Here is a 23605-nt window from a genome sequence, read left to right as displayed (position 1 = left end):
TCATCCCCATTTTACAGATGAGGGAACTGAGGCACAGAGAAGTGAAGTGACTTGCCCCAAGTCACAGAGCTGACAAGTGGCAGAGCCGGGATTTGAACCCATGACCTCTGGCTCCCAAGCCCGGGCCCTTTGCACTGAGCCGCGCTGCTTCTCTGAGTTGGACACAGTCCCTGTCCCACATGGGGCTCACAGTCTTAATCCCCATTGTACAGATGAGGTAACTGAGGCCCAGAGAATAATATAATAATAATAATGGTATTTGTTAAGCGCTTACTATGTGCAAAGCACTGTTCTAAGCGCTGGAAGTGAAGTGACTTGCTCAAGGTCACACAGCAGACGAGTGACGGAGCTGGGATTAGAAGCCAGGTCCTTCTGACAACTAGGCCTGTGCTCTTTCCCCTGGGCCGTGCTGCTTCTTCCCTGAACTCAGCCCTCTGACGCCTTAATCATCGCCAGCAGCAGCAAGAGAATGGGTGCAAGCCAAAGGAGCGAGTGAGCCAGTTGGGCACCCGTCCGCTGGAACGTCCCTTGGAAGAAGAATCTCTGGAAAAGGGCTGGCCGGCCGGAGCTCCGTCTGAAGGACTGATCTAGAACCTGCGCAAGTGTTTTGCAAAGTACAGAGAGGCGTCCACAGAGGCTACAGGATATGCCCCTTGATGGTGAGGTTTTTCAAACAATCGTATTTATTGAGTGCTTACTGTGTGCGGAGCACTGTACTAAGGTTTTTAACCAAGTGTGAGAGGGACTGACTGACACAGTGCCAAATAAGACGGCTTAGTGTTGTAATATTTTCATATCCCAAGGATAATAACCCCACTAACCTTGAACTGACTCTTTAAATCTGGGAAGCTTAAGATGAAACCCACTGGCTTTTTCTTTAGCTTGGACGGTGGGTCCACATTGGTGAAGGTAAGAAGCTGCAGGTAAACATATCTATCTTTTTCTTTCTCACCGTTGATCCCTTCCTCATGTCCTCCCCCTAACCTACAACTCCCTCCCGCCCCTCCATATACCCCGGACCACCATTCTCCCCACCTGCAAAGCATTACTAAGGCCACATCTCCTCTTTTCCCTGGTTCACTCTCCCTTCTGTCTAATAATAATCATAATTTTGGTATTTGTTAAGCGCTTACTATGTGCAAAGCACTGTTCTAAGCGCTGGGGAGGATACAAGGCGATTAGGTTGTCCCACGTGGGGCTCACAATCTTAATCCCCATTTTACAGATGAGGTAACTGAGGCCCAGAGAAGTGGAGTGACTTGCCCAAAGTCACACAGCTGACAAGCGGCGGAGCCTGGATTTGAACCCATGACCTCTGACTCCAAAGCCCGGGCTCTTTCCACTGAGCCACGCTGCTTCCCCATGCTGTCTGTCGTCTGGACCTTTGGGCATTTGATATTTGCCTCACGCCCTACCCCACAGCACTTATGCACTTATCTTTAAATCATCTATTATAAATTATTGATAATACTGTCTGTCTCCCCGCCCTAGATTCTAAGTGCATTATAAGAAGGGAACATGTTTGCTAATTCCGTTGTTCTCTCCCACACTTAGTACAGTGCTCTGCACATAGTAAGTGCTCAATAAATACCACTGACTGATATTCTCTGACATAGGAGCTGACTCCATGGGATGCAGGGACCCCCTCCACCCCACCTCTGGGAGCCAGGCAGGGACATGGATCGGGCAAGGAGAGGTAAGTGGATGTCTCCTCCTCTTCCTCCTCTTCTCCTCCTCCAGGCCCAGGAGGAACCTTGCTCTCAGCCAACGCCTCTAGACCGTGAAGTAAGCACTCAATAAATAACACTGAATGAATGAATTAAATGAAGCCAAAGCCTGGTGAGTGGCAGCTGAGGTGATGGAGGAGGAGGAGGAGACATGACTGCATGGATGCACATCTCTTCCTCCTTCCTCTCTTTTCCCCTGTCCTTCCTCCATCAATATTAAGCGCTTAGTACAGTGCTCTGCACACAGTAAGCGCTCAATAAATATGATTGATTGATTGATCTTCGTTCCTCCTTTCTTCCCCCCCCCCCCCAACTTTTGCTCTCCTTTCCCCCCCGAAGCTCTGCCCTCAGTTCTCCACCCCCAAGATCAAAAATGAAAAGTTGGAGCTCGCCCCTATTCCCCGTTTATCAGATGGTAACCTCGTTGTGGGCACGGACTGTGCCTGTTGATTGTGGTATTGTACTCTCCCAAGCGCTTAGTACAGTGCTCGGCACACAGTAAGCAGTCAGTAAATATGACTGACAGCCGATCACTGTGCATAGGATCAGACCCTTGGGACAAACACGGCTTCTCACAGCTCAGGATCTGACACGATTTTGGCCCGTCATGATGCAGGCGCAAACTTTCAGCAAGAGTGAGGGAAACCTCTGAGTGCTTTAAAATGGAAATCTCTTAAAGACCTGACCCGTTCTATCAATCAATCAATCAATCGTATTTATTGAGCGCTTACTGTGTGCACAGCACTGTACTAAGCGCTTAGTCTAATCCCACGCTGCTGCTTAGTGCTTTTTTCACAGTACTACTACATTGCTTTCTGAGGACTGGAACACTTAATCTTTCATAGTTCATAATGGGAAGCAGCGTGGCTCAGTGGAAAGAGCCCGGGCTTTGGAGTCAGAGGCCATGGGTTCAAATCCCGGCTCCGCCATCATCATCATCAATCGTATTTATTGAGCGCTTACTATGTGCAGAGCACTGTACTAAGCGCTTGGGAAATACAAATTGGCAACACATAGAGACAGTCCCTACCCAACAGTGGGCTCACAGTATAAAAGGGATACGTACAAGTAAAATAAATAAATAAATAAATAGAGTAACAAATATGTACAAACATATATACATATATACAGGTATACATATATACAGGTAGACATGGATGTGGGGAGGGAGGGCATTCCAGGCCAAGGGGAGGATGTTGGCCAGGGGTCGATGGCTGGACAGCCACTTCTCAGCTGTGTGACTCTGGGCAAGTCACTTCACTTCTCTGGGCCTCAGTTCCCTCATCTGGAAAGTGGGGATGAAGACTGTGAGCCCCACGTGGGACAACCTGATCACCCTGTAAACTCCCCAGCTCTTAGGACAGTGCTTTGCACATGGTAAGCGCTTAATAAATGCCATCATTATTATTATTATTATTATTATTATTACCAGAGTCCGAGCCTAAATTCTTCACAGTCCGTTTACCGGAACCCCGGTCTAAATTTTACCTTCTCGGCCCTCTCCCTGGGCGACCACCTTGGGATCCGTGAACTCGGGGCGCCGTCCCATGAACCAGCTGGGAAAATGAAAGAAGCACTATTAGATCACTGAGAAGGTCTCTTTACATTCCCAGTCGACGACATCGAATAGTGTTGTTTCATGTTTCAGGAGAAGCAGCGTGGATCAGTGGAAAGAGCATGGGCGTTGGCGTCAGAGGTTCAAATCCCAGCTCCGCCAATTGTCAGCTGTGTGACTTTGGGCAAGTCACTTAATTTCTCTGTGCCTCAGAACTGTGCCTTGGGAGTCAGAGGCCATGGGTTCTAATCCCGGCTCCGCCGCTTGTCAGCTGGGTGACTTTGGGCAAGTCACTTAATTTCTCTGTGCCTCAGTTACCTCATCTGTTAAATGGGGATTAAGACTGTGAGCCCCCTGTGGGACAACCTGATCACCTTGTAACCTCCCCAGTGCTTAGAACAGCGCTTTGCACATAGTAAGCGCTTAATAAATGCCATCATCATCACGTCAGCTCGCCTCGCTGACGCCTTCAAATTCCCATGAGGAAATCCCTGAAACCTTCTGGCTGCCGAATTGGGTGAGCCCGGTTAAAAATGGCTACTCATCATTAGAGGGCGCTGTGCTATAGGGTTTCAGGAGTTTGGACCGAAATAATAATAATAATAATAATAATAATAATAATAATAATAATAGCATTTTTAAGCACTTACTATGTGCGAAGCACTGTTCTAAGCGCCGGGGTGGAAATAAGGTGATCAGGTTGTCCCACGTGGGGCTCACAGTCTTCATCCCCATTTTACAGATGAGGTAACTGAGGCACAGAGAAGTGACTTGCCCAAAGTCACACACCTGACAAGCGGCGGAGCCGGGATTAGAACCCATGGCCTCTGACTCCCAAGCCCGTGTTCTTTCCACTGAGCCACGCTGCTTGGCAGGCAGCACAGGGGTGCATGGAGCAAGGTGGCAATAATAATAATAACAATATTAATAATAATAATAATAATAATAGCATTTATTAAGGGCTTACTATGTGCAAAGCACTGTTCTAAGCGCCGGGGTGGAAATAAGGTGATCAGGTTGTCCCACGTGGGGCTCACAGTCTTCATCCCCATTTTACAGATGAGGTAACTGAGGCACAGAGAAGTGAAGTGACTTGCCCAAAGTGACAAGTGGCGGAGCCGGGATTAGAACCCATGGCCTCTGACTCCCAAGCCCGTGTTCTTTCCACTGAGCCACGCTACTTGGCAGGCAGCATAGGGGTGCATGGAGCAAGGTGGTAGTAATAATAATAATAATAATAATAATGGCATTTATTAAGCGCTTACTATGTGTGAAGCACTGTTCTAAGCGCCAGGGTGGAAATAAGGTGATCAGGTTGTCCCACGTGGGGCTCACAGTCTTAATCCCCATTTTACAGATGAGGTAACTGAGGCCCAGAGAAGTGAAGTGACTTGCCCAAAGTCACACAGCTGACAATTGGTGGAGCCGGGATTAGAACCCATGGCCTCTGACTGACTCCCAAGCCTGTGTTCTTTCCACTGAGCCACGCTACTTGGCAGGCAGCACGGAGCAAGGTGGTAACAATAATAATAATAATAATGGCATTTATTAAGCGCTTACTATGTGCACAGCACTGTTCTAAGCACTGGGGAGGTTACAAGGTGATCAGGTTGTCCCACAGGGGGCTCACAGTTTTAATCCCCATTTTCCAGATGAGGTAACTGAGGCCCAGAGAAGTGAAGTGACTTGCCCAAAGTCACACAGCTGACAATTGGTGGAGCTGGGATTAGAACCCATGACCTCTGACTCCAAAGCCCGGGCTCCTTCCACTGAGGCACGTGAGAAGCAGCATGGCATAGTGGATAGAGCCCGGACCAGGGAGATGGAAGGTCACAGGTTCTAATCCCGGCTCTGCCACTTGTCTGCTGTGTGACCCTGGGCAAGTCACTTTACTTCTCTGTGCCTCAGTTCCCTCATCAGGAAAATGGGGATTGAGACTGTGAGCCCCACCTGGGACAGGGTCTGCATCCAACCCGATTTGCTTGTATCTAACCCAGCCTTTAGTACGGTGCCTGGCACATAGTAAGCATATATATGGATATATGTTTGTACATATTTATTACTCTATATATTTATTTTACTTGTACATATCTATTCTATTTATTTTATTAGTATGTTTGGTTTTGTTCTCTGTCTCCCCCTTTTAGACTGTGAGCCCACTGTTGGGTAGGGACTGTCTCTATATGTTGCCAACTTGGACTTCCCAAGCGCTTAGTACAGTGCTCTGCACACAGTAAGCGCTCAATAAATACGATTGATTGATTGACAAATACCGTAATTATTATTATTGTTATCCGAGGCACGGGGATGTACAGGGTACGTAGCACAGGGGTACACAGAGCACAAGTGGTGCACGGAGCAGAGCACGACACGGTTTGGGATTTGGGACAGGCGCACGCACGCAAGCAGTTTGGATTTTTCCAAAGTCTCTGCAAGGAGTGTAGCAGCTCCCCCAGCTTATTTCTGTGAGAGAAGAAAGCTCACGGAATTCTGGAAGGGGCAATTCCAGAATTCTGGAAGGTTTGGAAGCTGGAAGGGGCAGTTCTCCTCCCAAACCAGTGGAAACCCTGAGAGGGGACTAATAATAATAATAATGGTGGTATTTGTTAAGCGCTTACTATGTGCAAAGCACTGTTCTAAGCGCTGGGGGGGGGATACAGGGTGATCAGGTTGTCCCACTTGGGGCTCACAGTCTTAATCCCCATTTTACAGATGAGGTGACTGAGGCACAGAGAAGTTAAGTGGCTTGCCCAAGGTCACACAGCTGACAAATGGCAGAGGCGGGATTCGAACCCATGACCTCTGACTCCCAAGCCCGGGCTCTTTCCGCTGAGCCACGCTGACTAATAATAATAATGATGACACTTGTTAAGCACTTACTAAGTCAAGCATTGTTCTAAGCGCTGGGGTAGATACACGCTTTATCAGGTTGGACACAGTCCCTGCCCCACATGAGGCTCACGGTATTAACCCCCATTTTACAGATAAGGAAACGGGGACACAGACAAGTGAAGTGACTTGTCCAAGGTCACACCGCAAATGAGTCGTGGAGCTGGGATGAGAACCCAGGTCCTCTGACTCCCAGGCTGGTGCTCTTTCCATTAGGCCACACTGCATCAAGGAGAGAATATTCTCACATCCATGGCTCTGGATTATTATTGTTGTCATTATTATCATTATCATAATAAGTGCTATGTGTCAAGCACTATTCTAAGCACTGGGGTAGACAGTGGAAAGAGCACGGGCTTTGGAGTCAGAGGTCATGGGTTCGAATCCCGGCTCCGCCACATGTCTGCTGTGTGACCTTGGGCAAGTCACTTAACTTCTCTGAGCCTCAGTTACCTCATCTGTAAAATGGGGATGAAGACTGTGAGCCCCACGTGGGACAACCTGATCACCCTGTAACCTCCCCAGCGCTTAGAACAGTGCTTTGCACATAGTAAGTGCTTAATAAATACCATCATTATTATTATTATTATCATACAAGTAAATCAGGTTGGATGCAGTCCCTATCCCGCATGGGGCTCACAGTCAAAGTAGGAGGAAGGAGGACGTAATCCCCATTTCACCATGGGGGAAACTGAGGCACAGAGCAGTAAAGTGACTTGTCCAAGGTCGCACAACAAGCAGTTGGCAGAGTCGGGATTAAACCCCAGGTCCTCTGGCTCCCAGGCCTGTGGTCTTTCCACCAGGCCTGGCTGCTTCCAGATTAGAGAAGACGCGTGGCTCAGTGGAAAGAGCCTGGGCTTTGGAGTCAGAGGTCACGGGTTCAAATCCCCGCTTTGCCAATTGTCTGCTGTGTGACTTTGGGCAAGTCACTTCACTTCTCTGGGCCTCAGTTCCCTCATCTGTAAAATGGGGATGAAGACTGTGAGCCCTACGTGGGACAACCTGATCACCTTGTAACCTCCCCAGTGCTTAGAACAGTGCTTTGCACATAGTAAGCACTTAATAAATACCATTATTGTTATTATTATTATGGCACAGTGAGGTACACAAAGGACAGTAAACGGCAGAAAAGGATTCAATGTAACTCAGTGAAGATTGAAACTCTCCTCTCTTTCCTTTCTTGTCCTGTCCCACATCTTGCCCTCCCTCCTTCAACTTTTGCTCTTCTATCACCTCAAATTCATTCATTCATTCCTTCAATCGTATTTATTGAGCGCTTACTGTATGCTGAGCACTGTACTAAGCGCTTGGGAAGTCCAAGTTGGCAACATCTAGAGACAGTCCCTACCCAACAGCGGGCTCACAGTCTAGAAGGGGGAGACAGAGAACAAAACAAAACATATTAACAAAATAAAATAAATAGGATATGTACAAGTAAAATAAATAGAGTAATTCATTCATTCAATCGTATTTATTGAGCACTGGTCTTCGTCAACCCTTCCTGTCAGCCGTGAGAAAGAAACGTTTTATTTTAAAGCTCTTCACCACAGTTTTTTTTCTAATGTCTTTCTAAAAAAGCAGTCAGGTTCGTTTTTCAATGCGACTACTTTTCTGTGTCTGAAGAGTAATATAACTGCGGTACTTTCATTCATTCATTCAATCGTATTTATTGAGCGCTTACTGCGTGCAGAGCACTGTACTAAGCGCTTGGGAAGTACAAGTTGGCAACATATACTTGTACTTTGTTAAGTGATTACTATTTGCCAGGCACCGTACTAAGCGCTGGGGTAGATACAAGCAAACCAGGTTGGGAACACTCCCTGTCCCACTTCAGGCTCACAGTCTTGAACCCCCATTCATTCATTCATTCAATCGCATTTATTGAGCGCTTACTGTGTGCAGAGCACTGTACTAAGCGCTTGGGAAGCACAAATTGGCAACATCTAGAGACGGTCCCTACCCAACAGATTTTACAGATGAGGTAACGGAGGCACAGAGAAGTTAAGTGACTTGCTCAAGGTCACAGAGCAGAGAAATGGAGGATCAGGGATTAGAACCTCAACCCTAGGCCCATGCTCTATCCACTAGGCCACACCGCTGCTTTCTTCTGGAGAACATGGTAAGCACTTATTTGGAATGGTCGACTATGGCTGAGGTAACTGTTTTGCTCTCCTTGGTCTGATGTCATGGAAATTCACAAAGTTACGCCATTAAAAGAGTCTCACGCTGGCCTCTGGGTGAAAAGACAAGAGTTCCAACACACTTGCAATCTCTCAACTTGACCTTCCTCAGAATTCCCAGCCTCCTGGGAATGTGGCAGGGATTAGGCAATCAGGCAATCCGAAATAGTCATCGGGAGGAATTAAACCTTTTGCACATCTAAAAAAGATTTTTTAAATCTTGTAGTTGTTACAAAAAAAAAGAGAAATCTTCCTTCACTGGCAAAGTGTCTATTCATGTCAGACAGTCCACTGCTCTCTCCACCTTCAAATCCCTCCAAAAATCACACTTCCTCCAAGAGGCCTTCCCAGATTATGCCTTTACTTTCCCCTATAATAATAATAATGATGGCATTTATTAAGCGCTTACTATGTGCAAAGCACTGTTCTAAGCGCTGGGGAGGTTACAAGGCGATCAGGTTGTCCCACGGGGGGTTCACAGTCTTCATCCTCATTTTACAGATGAGGGAACTGAGGCCCAGAGAAGTGAAGTGACTTGCCCAAAGTCACACAGTTGACAATTGGTGGAGCCAGGATTTGAACCCATGACCTCTGACTCCGAAGCCCGGGCTCTTTCCACTGAGCCACGCTGCTTCTCTATCCACCTTCCCTTCTGTGTTGACTGTAAACTCGGCTGTATACCCCTTAAGAACTTTGATACTCACCCCAGCCCCACAATACCTATGTAAATATTCTTATTCTCCACTATTTCCCTTATTCCTAAACTATTTTTATTTCTTTCTCCCCCTGCAGACAGTAAGCTTTTTTTAGGGTATTTGTTAAGCGCTATGTGCCAGACACTATATAAGAAAGACGCTGGGGTAGATTCAAAATGATCAGGTTGGACAGAGTCCCTGTCTCACCTAAGGTATAAAATCTTAATCCCCATTTTACAGAAGAGGTAACTGATGCACAGAGTAGTTAAAGTGACTTGCCCAACGTCACACAGCAGCCAAGTGGCAGAACACGGATTAATCAGTCATTCAATCATATTTAATAAGCACTTACTGTGTGCAGCGCACTGTACTAAGCGTTTGGGAAAGTACAATACAACAATATACAGTGCTCAGTGGAAAGAGCTCGGGCTTTGGAGTCAGAGGTTACGAGTTCAAATCCCGGCTCTGCCAATTGCCAGCTGTGTGACTTTGGGCAAGTCACTTAACTTCTCTGTGCCTCAGTTACCTCATCTGTAAAATGGGGATTAAGACTGTGAGCCCCCCGTGGGACAACCTGATCGCCCTGAACAGTGCTTTGCACATAGTAAGCGCTTAATAAATGCCATCATTATTATTATTATTCCCTGCCCACAGCGAGCTGACAGTCCAGAAGGGGCGAGACAGACATCAATGCAACAGTTTCCTTCTGATTCCTTCTGATTTTATTTTGTAGTATGTTTGGTTTTGTCTCCCCCTTTTAGACTGTGAGCCCACTGTTGGGTAGGGACTGTCTCTATATGTTGCCAATTTGTAGTTCCCAAGCGCTTAGTACAGTGCTCTGCACATAGTAAGCGCTCAATAAATACGATTGATGATGATGATGATGATGATTCCCAGGCCCATGTGCCCTCCATTAGGCCACGCTACTTCTAATCCCTGGTAGGCAGGGAGCGCATCTACCAACTCCGTTGCATTGTATTTTCCTAAGCACTTAGTACAGTGCCTTGCACACAAAAAGCACGCAAAAAGATACTATTGATTGATTTTTTACAAAAACTCTAGAGAAAAAAAGGCACAAAGAATTATTGGCAAAACCACTGGCAAACGTGGTGGTGTTTTGTCATAATAGTTTGCATTGTGAAAAGAAAGGGCTTATAGGTTTATACTGCTTTCTCTGGTAGTTTTTTTTTTCACCATGCAAGCCTCCAACTGACTTGGGAAATGTTCTTTTTCGATGTTTGCGACAAGCTTTAAACCTGGCCCAACTCCAAATGGGTTCATTCCTTCTTTCAATCGTATTTATTGAGTGCTTACTGTGTGCACTGTACTAAACGCTTGGGAATGAGGACTGTAAGAAGCAGCCTGGCTTGGTGCAAAAAGCAAGGGCTTGGAAGTCAAAGGTTGTGGGCTCTAAACCCGGTTTTGCCACTTGTCAGCTGTGTGACTTTGGGCAAGTCACTTAACCTTTATTTTATTACACATTTTATTTTTTTATTTTATTTTATTATTTTAAATAATAGTATTTTTAAAATACTAAAAATACTAATAGTATTTTTAAAACAGTATTTTATTTTGTTAGTATGTTTGGTTTTGTTCTCTGTCTCCCCCTTTTAGACTGTGAGCCCACTGTTGGGTAGGGACTGCCTCTATATGTTGCCAACTTGTACTTCCCAAGCGCTTAGTACAGTGCTCTGCACACAGTAAGCGCTCAATAAATACGATTGATGATGACGACGACTTAACTTCTCTGTGCCTCAGTTACCTCTTCTGTAAAATGGGGATTAAGACTGTGAGCCCCACATGGGACAACCCGATTGCACTGTATTTACCCCAGAGCTTGGAACAGTGCTTGGCACATAGTAAGCGCTTAACAAATACCATCATTATGATTATATTTATTATAAGAAAAAGAGAGAAATGGCTTGCAGGAGGGCCTGCTAGAGACAGCGTGGCCCCGGGAATCGGTTAGAACCTGGGTTCTAATTCTGCCTCTGCCCTTTGCCTGCTTTAGAACGGATCAGGTCGGTCCCGCCAGACAGCCCAGCCACAGTTTTGATTAATGCGGCTTTGTAGAAATGTCCTAATTCAAAATGATGGTTGGTTACAGCAAGAGCCTAACCAGATGTGTGCAGGTGTGTTTTTCAAATCTACTGCTGATGGGCAATCAATTAAAGGAAGAGAGGCAGTATAGCCTACTGGAAAGAACTGGGGAGTCAGAGGACCTGGGTTCTAATCCTGACTCCTCCACTTGTCTGCTGTGTGACCCTCAGCGCTTAGAACAATGCTTTGCACATAGTAAGCGCTTAATGAATGCCATCATTGTTATTAAGTCTCCTAACTTCTCTGTGCCTCAGTTACCTCATCTGTAAAATGCAGATTAAGACTTGAACGTAGGACGTGGCCTGTGTCCAACCAGATTGGCTTGGATCTACCCCAGCGATTAGTGGCTGGAATACAGTGCTTAAAAAATACCTTTTTTTAAAAAAAAACAGAAAACACGAGCCACTTGCAGCAACTATTGTTGTTTTGCGATCTGCTTCGGAGAATAGAGGGGATCGTTCTCATGGGCAACTGGCTTTTAATGGCCACTCCTGGGATCATTTCTCCTCGTGGCCAAATTTTGAGGGAGAAGCAGTATGGCCTTGTGAAAAGGACAAAAGGGAGTCAAAGGGCCCGGGCTCTAATCCGGGCTCTGCCACTTGCCTGCTGTGTGACCTTGGGCCAGTCACTTCACTTCTCCGTGCGTCAGTTCCTCAACTGTAAAGAGGGGATTCAATACCAGTTCTCCTTCCTACTTAGACTGTGCATCCCAAGTGGGACAGGGACTGTGTCTGACCTAAACTGAACCTACCCCAGCGCTTAGAACAATGCTTGATGCATAGTAAGTGCTTAACACATACAAGAATAACAATAATAATAATGTGACATGAGTGCAACAATCATGTTGCAAGTAAATAATCCAAAGGGCACAGTTATTTCAAAGTTAATGCTGCTGAAGAATCCTTTAATTTGCCCCAATTCCACGTCCTGGGTACGTGAAGGCAGATTTACTACCCTAACTAGTAATTGGAAATGCTAGCATGGGCAAAAAGATACAGGCTATGATTAAGCTTGAAAACATTGACACACTAACTAAATATCATTATTTAACTTCTGGTCTTTCCTGTTTCTTCCAATGAAATGAAAAAGCAATTTCTTCAAGCACTACACCACTGCTTCCAATCATTTTGCTAAATTCACTGGTTATTTCGAAACCTCTAGACAATTGTGCAATAGAGGGATCTGGAAAAGATCAAACAATTACAAATCTGAAATATTTAATTATAAATATTAATATTGAGAAGTCAGGGACAACAAAAATGTCTCCTCCTTTTGTATATTTGCACTCACTTGAATTTCTGAGTGAACAGCTGAGAGATTTCTGCTTTATTTAAACCTAGGAAACCAAATGCACAGTAGAATAATTGAATATCCTCTCCCAAATTCCCAAGTGGAGAAGCAGCAGAATCACCTTAAATCAAACACTCCAAATTTCCAGACATGAGGCATAGAATAATATGGAAAGCTTCTGGCCAGAAGAAGAAACATGTTTTGGGAGGGAGGGGAAGAGACAGGGGGAACGGCTTTAAATGTCTGAAAAGTAGATTTAGCTAGGTTTACCATTCTTTAACTCCTGCTTTTACCAAACCCCTTGATAATTTGGCAACATTATTTCAATTTAAGCCCGCTATTGATAGCTATGACTAGATTAGCAAGCCCCAAATTTTGTAAGGCTCATGACAAAAAGTACCCAAGTAGACCCGAGTTGCACTTGGATTTGCACTCTTTAGTCGCCCCGCCCTCAGCCTTATGTCCATTACCTGTAATTTATTTTTATTAATGTCTTTCTCCCCCTGGAGACTGTAAGATCGCTGTGGGTAGGAAATGTGTTTACCAACTCCGTTATTCTGTAGTCTCCCAAGGACTTAGTACAGTAAGTGCTCAGTAAATACCACTGATTGATAGACTGTCAGTAGAAATGCTCTACTGGGCTTTTATATTATTTTTACTGCAAACTCTTGACTATCCAATGGTGGATTATCCATTTTGTAAATTATCTACCTCTAGCCATTCCTCATGTAGCCTTTTGGCCATTTCACATTCCCACTTCAGTGTGTCCTGCGACAGACAGAAGCAGAGAAACTACATCAAACTGCCCACTGATAAGTAACTGTGAAAAGGCTGGGCAAAGAGAAAACTGAAATTAAATGATAAAAATTAGAACGCAGATTGATTCTCTGCAGAATTCAACTGTCCATCCCGCTCTCTGACATGGATAACTGATTATTGGCTTCATACACACAGTGGGTTTTTGGGGGTTTTCTGGTATTTGTTAAGCAGTTACTAAGCATCAAACATTGTTCTAAGCAATGAAATAGATATAAATTAATTAGGTTGGGCACAGTCCCTGTTCCGCACGGGGCCCCCAGTCTAAATAGTTAACTATGTCAAAGGAATTATCTGATTTCCACGCTTCCCTCTGCAGCCTGTGACCCGGGCCTTTTTTCTGGATCATAGCTTTATTTCTAGGAGGGGACTAATGTGGAAAACAAATATTTCTCTTAAAAAAAAAATACTTCTAAGGGCTAGCCACCTCCAAAGATAACACTTCAGAATAGCCTGGGGCAGACGTTTCAACATCTTACATAAAATCACATGGGCTGTAATCGATTTTAAACTCCCTATACTGGGTACCTAATAATAACTTATGGTATTTTTTAAGTACTTATTATATGCCAGGCACTGTACTAAGAGCTGGGGTGGATACAAGCAAAGGGGTTGGCCACAGTCCCTGTCCCATGTGGAGCTCATAGTCTCAGTCCCCATTTTACATATGAGGTAACTGAGGCACAGAGAAGTGAAGTGACTTACCCAAGGTCACACAACAGACAAGTGGGGGAGCCGGGATTAGAACCCAAGACCTTCTGATTCCCAGGCCCTGCTCTATCCACAATGTCACGCTGCTTCTAAGAGATTCATACAACACATTCCCTAAGGAATGTGGAGAAGTAGCGTAGCTCAGTGGGAAGAGCACGGGTTTGGGAGTCAGAGGTCACGGGTTCAAATTCCGGCTCCACCAACTGTCAGCTGTGTGACTTTGGGCAAGTCACTTAACTTCTCTGGGCCTCAATTCCCTCATCTATAAAATGGGGATGAAGACTGTGAGCCCTCCGTGGGACAACCTGATCACCCTGTAACCTCCCCAGTGCTTTGCACATAATAAACACTTAATAAATGCCATTATTATCCTTTTAGACTGTGAGCCCACTGTTGGGTAGGGACTGTCTCTATATGTTGCCAACTTGTACTTCCCAAGCGCTTAGTACAGTGCTCTGCACACAGTAAGCGCTCAATAAATACGATTGATGATAAGGAAAGCATCTGGCTAGGTTGCTACACCTTTCATTGGGCAGAGAAAACTAGTTGAAGCTGTGATTGTGACCAAAGGCCAATAACAAGTTTGTCAGAATCCACAGACCCTAACCCCCCAAATCAACTGAACTCCAGCGTTTAGAACAGTGCTTTGCACATACTAAGCGCTTAACAAATGCCATTATTATTATTAATACGTCTTCAGAAATGAAAGCCTTCTGCCTTACAGTCGTTGCGCTTTTCTAAGTATTAACCTAATTACTGCCACATCTACTTAAGCCAATCCTAATAGGTTCCCCAACCATCTCAAAATATACCTCAGATAATTCCACAATTGGTCTCTTCCTGCTCCATAAGAGAACTGTGGTTTAATTTATATAAAACTATATCAGACAGATCCAATGGTAAAGCCTCTAGGTTTCCAAGACATATACATCCTTGGTTTTCACAGAGGTCAGGTTGTCCTGACTCACAGATTCATCATTGTATTCAAAAGGAGCAATTACTTTGGGAAAATAAAAGATGCCAAACTCTAGGATATTCTAGGGGTATGTTAGAAGGCTGCCAGGTTCTCTCTCTCTCTGACAAGAATGTCAGGGATTTTCAGCCTAGAAATAAATGTGTCCTGTAGGCCTTTTGTCTGCTCTGTGACCTTGGGCAAAAGGCTTCACTTCTCTGGGGCTCGGTTTCCTCATCTGTAAAATGGGGATTAAGACCTGGAGCCCCACGCGGACTAGGGACTGTGTCCAGCCTGATAAGCTTCTATCTACCCAGGTGCCTGGCACTTAGTAAGCGCTTAACATATACCATTAAAAAAAAGGAAGAAATGGTGACTTAGCACAGCCCACTTACCAAATTATCTACATATATATCCTTTAATAAGAGCGTCATATGCCGGTTGCTTCACACAGTTTGAGAGGCAAAGATGAATGCCAGTCCCTAATGCTCATGACAAGCTGAAGCATGACTTTCTGGGACTGCCCCTTCTCAGCACCTACAAAATTACGGCTTCTTGGAAAAATCACTGGTGGCAAACAATAGAATAATAATAATAAAAATGGTGTTTAAGTGCTTACTAAGTGCCAGGGACTGTACTAAGCACTGGAGTGGATACAAGCGAATTGAGCCGGACACAGTCCCTGTCCCACATGGGGCTCACAGTCCCCATTTCATAGATGGGGGAACTGAGGCCCAGAGACGTGAAGTGACTTGCCCAAGGTCACACAGCAGGCAAGTGGCAGAGCCGGAATTAGAACCCATGACCTTCTGACTCCAGGCCTGTGCTCTAACCACTACACCATGCAGCTTCTCTGATGGGCCTGCCCTTGCATTCTGATCACACTACCGACATGATCTTTGGGCAAGTCACGTCACTTCTCTGTGCCTCAGTTAGCTCATCTGCAAAATGGGGATTAAAACTGTGAGCCCCCCGTGGGACAACCTGATAACCTTGTAACCTCCCCAGCGCTTAGAACAGTGCTTTGCACATAGTAAGTGCTTAACAAATGCCATTATTATCATTATTATTATTATTATTATTATCATTATCTCTTTGGACACATCATAGGTTTCTTCCAAGCTTGCAGTCCCAAGGTAAGCCAGCATTTCCAGCGCTAAATAAGAGAAATCTAACACTGGCATGGGAGGTGATATTTTGAAACTAGAGGAATGTATCTATCGTATGGACCTCACTTCTGGAAGCTTTTTAACATTCTTCTAATGGCCACAGAGGGGATTGAAAATAGGACCAGAGAGATGAAGATGTGATGGGGGAAAAAACTGTTATTCACACCAAATGTCAAATGTAGTGTCAAGGCAAATGAAAAATAACCTCCTGCCATGAGAAGCAGCATGGCTTACAGGAAAGAGCCTGGGCTTGAGAGTCAGAGATCGTGGGTTTGAATCCTGGCTTCACCACTTGTCAGTTGTGTGACTTTGGGAAAGTCACTTAACTTCTCTGTGCCTCAGTTACCTCATCTGGAAAATGGGGATTAAGACCGTGAGCCTGCCGTGGGACAACCTGAACACCTTGTAACCTCCCCAGCACTTAGAACATTCATTCATTCATTCATTCAATCGTATTTATTGAGTGCTTACTGTGTGCAGAGCACTGTACTAAGCGCTTGGGAAGTACAAGTTGGCAACATATAGAGACGGTGCCTACCCAACAACGGGCTCACAGTGCTTAGCACATAGTAAGCGCTTAATAAATGCCATCATTATTATTATTATTCTCTGTTCCTCAGTTACCTGATCTGTAAAATGGGGACTAAGACCATGGGGATGACCCACGTGGGACATTCTGATTACCTTGTATCTACCCCCGCGCTTAGAACAGTGCTTGGCATACAGTCAGCGCTTAACAAATACCATTATTATTATTATTATAAATAAATGCTTTGCTTCTTGGTGTAGAGAGGCTTATATAAGAGTCAGGAAAACTTTACCTACTCTTCCCAGAAAGATCACAATGCACTGATTCACACATTTTCCAGGAACCTATTAAAATCAAGCGTTTGGACAGTGAGGGGAAAAAAAGTACATTATCTAACAGATATTTAAAGGTTAAACGGTCATTGGGAACATTCTCTATCCTAAGTATTGGCTGACTTTGCTTCATTCTTTCCCATCACTAATACAGCTTTGCTTCCCTGGCCTATCCTGCCTATCTAGTTATGAATATTACAAAGACAGATAGGCACCTGAACCGGACAGAGGGAGCATAGCGGAGATACACCTGAGACGGTCCTAACTGCCTGAGGGACTCTTTCTAATAGGGCTAGCAGTTCTAGCTAATTACAGTTTCTGACCGATGGCCCATACTAAAACGGTCATACCACCATCTTGAGAAATATAATAGCTTTTCCAGTTTGCCTGGTTGACGGTATTGGAACAATGTGCCCTTAACCGAAAACATACTTTCGGGGCTGGATTCGTTCAAGAGGAAATATTAACAGTTCTATGAGCAGGTGGATGTAATGGTGGTTAGGATGTCCAAGCCAGTTTGCTTGAATCGTTCCCAGCACTTCATACAGTGCCTGGCACATAATAAGCAACTTAACAAATACCACAATTATTATTATTATTATTCTTAACAACTGGAGGAAATTCTTATAGATACCAAGAAGCTGACTGACACTAATTAGACCTGAACAAAAGTAAGGAATGGCAGATATAAAAAGATCCTGGCGATAAAGTGGATTACATCAGGGATCACTTCTCAAGGAAAATGATGGAAGCCCTTTCACTGCACTCACTTCAAAGTGGACATCTCCTTTGTTCTCAGTTTTCATCTAAAAAAAATGTACTTGATTCTCCCATTGAGAATTGAGATTAGTGGCAAGAGCCCGGGCTTTGGAGTCAGAGGTTGTGGGTTCTAATCCCGGCTCTGCCACTTGTCAGCTGTGTGACCTTAGGCAAGTCACTTAACGTCTCTGGGCCTCGGTACCTCATCTGTAAAATGGGGATGAAGAATGTGAGCCCCACGTGGGACAACCTGATACCCTGTATTTATCCAAGCACTTAGAACAGTGCTTGGCACATAATAAGCGCTTAACAAATACCAACGTTATTATTATTATTATTATTAAGGTTAGGGCTGTCACTGCAGCAGGTGGCAAAACACACATACTTTCACACACCCCCTCAAGAGGGTAGAGATAGCTTTAGATAAGCTCAGGTGCTACTTTCTAGACTGTAAGCTCATTGTGAGAAGCAGCGTGGCTCAGTGGAAAAAGCCCGGGCTTTGGAGTCAGAGGTTGTGGGTTTGAATCCCGGCTCCACCACAAGTCTGCTCTGTGACCTTGGGCAAGTCACTTAACTTCTCTGAGCCTCAGTTACCTCATCTGTAAAAATGGGGATTAAGACTGTGAGCCCTACATGGGACAACTTGATCACATTGTATCCCCCCCAGCACTTAGAACAGTGCTTTGCACGTAGTAAGCGCTTAACAAATGCCATTATTATTATTATTATTATTATTGTTATTATCATTATGGGGCAGGGAATGTGTCTGTTTAGTCAGTCAATCATAGTTATTGAGCCCTTACTGTGTGCAGAGCACTGTACGGAGAGTACAAGATAACAATATAAAAGACATTCCCTGCCCACAACGAGCTTACAGTCTAGAGGGGGACATTAACATAAATTACAGATACATACATAAGATGTTTATTGTTATATTGTACTCTCTCAAGCAATTAGTACAGTGCTCTGCACACAGTAAGCACTCAATAAATATGACTGACTGACTGCTGTCACAAGATCTCCAGAATTCCCACTCCGGTTTCTCTGGCACTGACAGAAGTGGGAAACAGGAGTGAGAACTTAACCTGCTACAGTAACTCACCTAACTGCAAATAATAATAGCAATCATCATCATCCTAATTGTGGCATTTATTAAGCATTTATGATGTGCCAAGCACTGTACTAAGTTCTGGGGGACATAAAGATCATCAGGGCCCTCTTGGGGCTCAAACTCTAAGTAGGAGGGAGATGGGTACTGAATTCTCATTCTGCAGATAAGGGAACTGAAGCCTAAATGAAGTGAAGTGACTTGCCCAAGGCCTCTCAGCAAGTAAGGGGCGGAGGCGGGATTAGAACCCAGGCCCGGGCTCTTTCCATCAGACCATGCTGCTTTCCAAATGATTTCCTGATTCTCCTGCTTGGTTCCCCGCCACCATGGCAACTAGCTACCGCGGCCAGACTGGGCCAACTGGATGGAGACTGTCCCAACAAGGGCAGGGCACGGATAACATTACTCATGAAGTTTATCACGGGGATATCAGACAGTGAGTCACGGCACCAGAGAATTCTATTCCCTCTGTTTTATGAAAGGTCAGAACCATTGCATTTCAAAATGAGGCTAGTAAAAAACAAGCCTTCCGACTGAATAGAGATGGTAAACGGCGGTCGAGATGACTCTGAGGTCTAGTAGGACTCTAAAGTTTAGTAAAGGGAAAGGCTTAGTGTGTCCATGTTTCAGAAACCACAGTGAACGTAATTCTAATTACGTGCATTGACAGAGCAAGGAGAGAGCCACAAAGACCCTGCAATGGCCTGTTTGGCTTCAACTGGAGACTGATTCACGCAAGGTCTAGTCTACCCGTCTCTTAACAGTAATCTCCGTGACTGGTACTCTGAGGCTTTAATACATGGTTCTCGACTGAATGCTAAGATTTTTAAAGACTAAAACTGACCACCCTGAAGTCAAAATGCCCTCATTAACTGCAACCACCAGTCTCCTGTTCCCTTGAAGTGTAAACTGAAGATGAGGTGAGACTGAGATAAGCACCCTGAATGAGCCATCATTTGGAATTTTCTGGCTTTGATGAAATCTCTTCCAACAGAGCAATCAACATCTTCGATATTTACGCTACTGACTGAAGTCTTTCTGAAAGCCAGTCGGTCGGTCAGTTGTATTAATTGAGCACTACCGTGTGCAGAGCACTGTACTAAGCACTTGGGTGAGAACAATATAACAGACACATTCCCTGCCCATAACAAGCTTACAGTCTAGAAAAGTCATCACCGCTTGACCTAATCACAAAATTTCTCTCATCGTTAAGACACCCATTTAAATAATCAGGTATTTAATATTTACGCATTCATATCTTTTGTTTTTAATGGTATTTCATCATCAATCGTATTTATTGAGCGCTTAACTGTGTGCAGAGCACTGTACTAAGCGCTTTGTTAAGCATTCATTAGGTGCCAGGCACCGTCCTAACCCCTGCGGTAGATACAAGCTAATCAGGTTGGACAGACCACGTCCCACATGGAGTTCAGAGTTTTAACCCCCATGTTACAGATGAAGTGTAACCGAGAAGTGATTTGTCCAAGGTCATACAGCAGACAAGTGGCAGAGCCAGAATTAGAACCCAGGTCCCGATTTCCAGGCCGGGGCTCTTTCTGCTAGACCACGCCGCTTCTCTATGTTCCCTTGTGAGTCCCAGTTGCCATCTCTGGCTGGGTTTCTGAGCTTGGCACCCATGCTGTATTCCCTGGTCCCATCATGGTACTCGAACAGAGGCAAGGCAGGATGCTGGGAGCCTCCGGGATTGCCATTTAGGCCTTGGGAGTGGGAAAGTATGGGCCGCAGCAGACTGGAGCTTTGGGCAAGGGCATCAGACAGCCAACAATGGCTTGCCAGTAAGTTGCCTTGGCATATGCCACCCTGAAGTGCAAGTGGTGGGGGCTGCCAATCCGAGTTACAGTCGCACTCACGTCAGACTAAACCTACTGCAAAGCCTCAGTGTGAGCAGAGGTCCCTCCGGCAAGTTTGTGGAAGAGGCCCGGGTTCAGATGTGACAGTGGCACTGCTGACTGAACTGAGAAGAAGTGTGGCTTCGTGGATACAGCACAGGCCTGGTAGTTGGAAGGACCTGGGTTCTAATCCCAGCTCTGCCACTTGTCTGCTGTGTGACCTTGGGTAAGTCGCTTCACTTCTCTGGGCCTCAGTTCCCTCAACTGTAAAATGGGAATTAAGACTGTGAGCCCCCGTGGGACATGGACTGTGTCCAATCTGATTACCTTATGTCTACCCCAGTGCTTAGTACAGTGCCTGGCACCAAGTGCTTCACAAATACCATTTTTTTTTAAATGCGATTTTCCCATGTCATCATTTTCTTTCATATTTTTAACTAACTCTTTTCTTTATTCGCTGATTTTTTGTGCTCTACCAGGGAAATTCAAATAGTGGTTCACTGGGAAAGAGGGATACTGAAACTAGAAGAGTGGTTTAATTTTATATCAAACATTCTTGCACTTTGTGGTTGACGTTTCGATATTACCTGGTAAGCTTTTGCAACTTTGATGTCGATTCGGGTACAAACATCGGAATGGTCCTTTTGTGTCTGAAATGGCAGTTATAAAATATAAATGTTACTTTTGAAACAGTTAGAGAGGTTGAGAGCATGATTTGTATCTGTCAAGGATCCACATAGTAAAACTGTAATATAAACATCTATGATGGAATCAACACTTTTCTTTTGCCATAGGTCAGCCTAAGATGCAAAAGAATGCAAATTAAACAAATCGAAAATAGTCCATATTGGACCCTAGTCTTCCCTTTGGGAGGTGGAGGCAAGCCTAAACAGCAGTCTTTTGGTGAGTGCATTTCCCAAGTATAGAAGAGGCAAACACACTTCTGATCTACATAATAATGATAATAATGATGGTATTTCATTCATTCATTCAATCGTATTTATTGAGCGCTTATTGTGTGCAGAGCACTTACTAAGCGCTTGGGAAGTACAAGTTGGCAACATATAGAGATGGTCCCTATGTGCTGGGCACATAATCATAGAGTAACAAAAAGACTGAACTCAATGTAACCACCCAGCAGAAGATTTATAAGCTATAGTATTCCTCCTTTACCCGATTTGAACCTGAGTCTCTGTCACTTTCTACAGCAATGCTGCATCTCAGATAAACTTTCTCTCCTCAATAACACGAGCGTAGAGCACTTGGGGGTTAAAAAAAACACCCTTCGAATACACTTCAAACCGAGCAAATGGTGATGCTGTTAAAATTAAAAAAGACTGTCTTCGGTGTCAGAAAGTTCCACACGACATATGTGAGGTTGGAAAGTTGAATTTAAACTTTCTCAGATGCCCTGATAGCAAAGTTACAATTAGCGGTTCTTGTCTCCTGGTGAAGTCGTTTCTCCCTCAGTGGGAATTCCACAAGTAGTAATCATGGTGTGACACTCGACACCGATGAGAGTCAGCCCAGAATAAAAGGGTCACTTTTCAGGCACTTTTTGGAGGTGAATTTCCATAACATTCACCCAAGTCAAAGGACTTGAAAGTTCCCCAGAGTGAATCCACAATGCCCCAATTCCTGCAATGAAAGAGGTCAGTCATACTGCGGAAACTGAAGGGCCCCACCATTGTTTAAAAGTTGGGAACTAAAAAATTGACGATGTCTTATGACAGTACGGGGGAACCACCAGTACTGAGGCCAATCCAGGACACGCCATGTATTGATCTGCCCAACCATCCCCAGAAATTTTGGCTGCAATCCCGCTGCAAAGTAAATCCCTCCCCATTGTCTCCCCACCTTACCCCATACTCCCCAGTCCTTGGTGGCATCCCTGCCCCCAAAATTTACCTCTCCCTTTCTCCACAGCCCGAGATGGTGCCTCTCCTCCCAGCCCCCATGGTGCCCTCGGCTCTGCCAGTCAACCCAGCCCCAGAAGCGGCCTATTTTTTTTTATTTTACAATTAGCCATTCCCGATCTCCTTCCATTCCCTTCCCTGATGACCCCGTTTACCCACCCAAGCCGAAGCTAGGGACAGGGATGGACTGGGCCGGAATGGGAGGGACAGTGGCAGTGGAGGTAGTAGCCACCCCTCATCCCTTAACTGTGGGTGTCCCGCAAGTTCTGTTCTGGTTGCCCTACTCTTCTCACTCTGATAGCTTTCTCAAAGAGCTCACCTGCTCACATGGCTTCATCTACCACTTCTATGTGGACAACTCCGAGGTCTAATAGTAATAATAAAAATTGTGGTATTTGTTACCCACTTACAATGTGCCAGATACTCTGCTAAGCGCTGGGGGTGGATCTGAGCAATGAATAAAATTCGATTGTATTTACTGAGCGCTTACTGTGTGCAAGGCACTGTACTAAGCATTTGGGAAAGTATAGTATAATGACCTTCCCTGCCCACAACGAGCTTACAGTTTGGGGGGGGTGGGGGTGGGGGGGCAGGGAGACAGACATCAATACAAATAAATAAAATTACAGATATGTACATAAGTGCTGTGGGGCTGGGAAGGGGGAAGAGTTGTGACTAGACCTTTTAGTGGTGTTGGGCCAACCTAGACTGTGCAGCTCTGAGGGCTTTTTTCCATATTACATAATAATGATGGTATTTGTTAAGCACTTACTATGCGCCAAGCACTGTTTTCAGCACTGGGGTAGGTACAAGATAATGGGGTTGGACACAGTCCCTGTCCCACATAGGGCTCACGGTTTTAATTTCATCTGCTCCTAACTCAGCCCAGGGCATCTTCTACCTCCCGCTCCTCGGCTCTCACTTCCTCAGGGGTGGCCAATGGCGGGGAAGGGGAGGCTCACTGACGGCCTGTACGGCAGGCCACGTTTGGACTTCAAAATTATAAAACTTGTGGTATTTGTTAAGC

The 23605-nt window shown here is 45.0% G+C and overlaps 1 protein-coding gene across 1 annotated transcript in view; it reads right to left on the bottom strand.

The window, feature by feature from the left end:
* B9D1 (B9 domain containing 1) overlaps positions 1 to 23605 on the bottom strand; it is a 41342-nt gene that overhangs the window by 1399 nt on the left and 16338 nt on the right. The window contains exons 5-6 of the mRNA XM_038763003.1: positions 21250 to 21312; positions 3216 to 3283 (exon numbers count right to left, since the gene is read on the bottom strand). Of these exons, the coding sequence (XP_038618931.1) occupies positions 3216 to 3283; positions 21250 to 21312 (131 nt within the window). The remainder of the gene's footprint in view (positions 1 to 3215; positions 3284 to 21249; positions 21313 to 23605) is intronic.

The sequence above is a fragment of the Tachyglossus aculeatus genome, chromosome 21 (assembly GCF_015852505.1).
Source record: "Tachyglossus aculeatus isolate mTacAcu1 chromosome 21, mTacAcu1.pri, whole genome shotgun sequence".
Classification (NCBI taxonomy): Eukaryota; Metazoa; Chordata; class Mammalia; order Monotremata; family Tachyglossidae; genus Tachyglossus; species Tachyglossus aculeatus.
The sequence above is the reverse complement of the archived record's forward strand: the minus strand, read 5'-3'. Positions and strand labels throughout refer to the sequence as shown.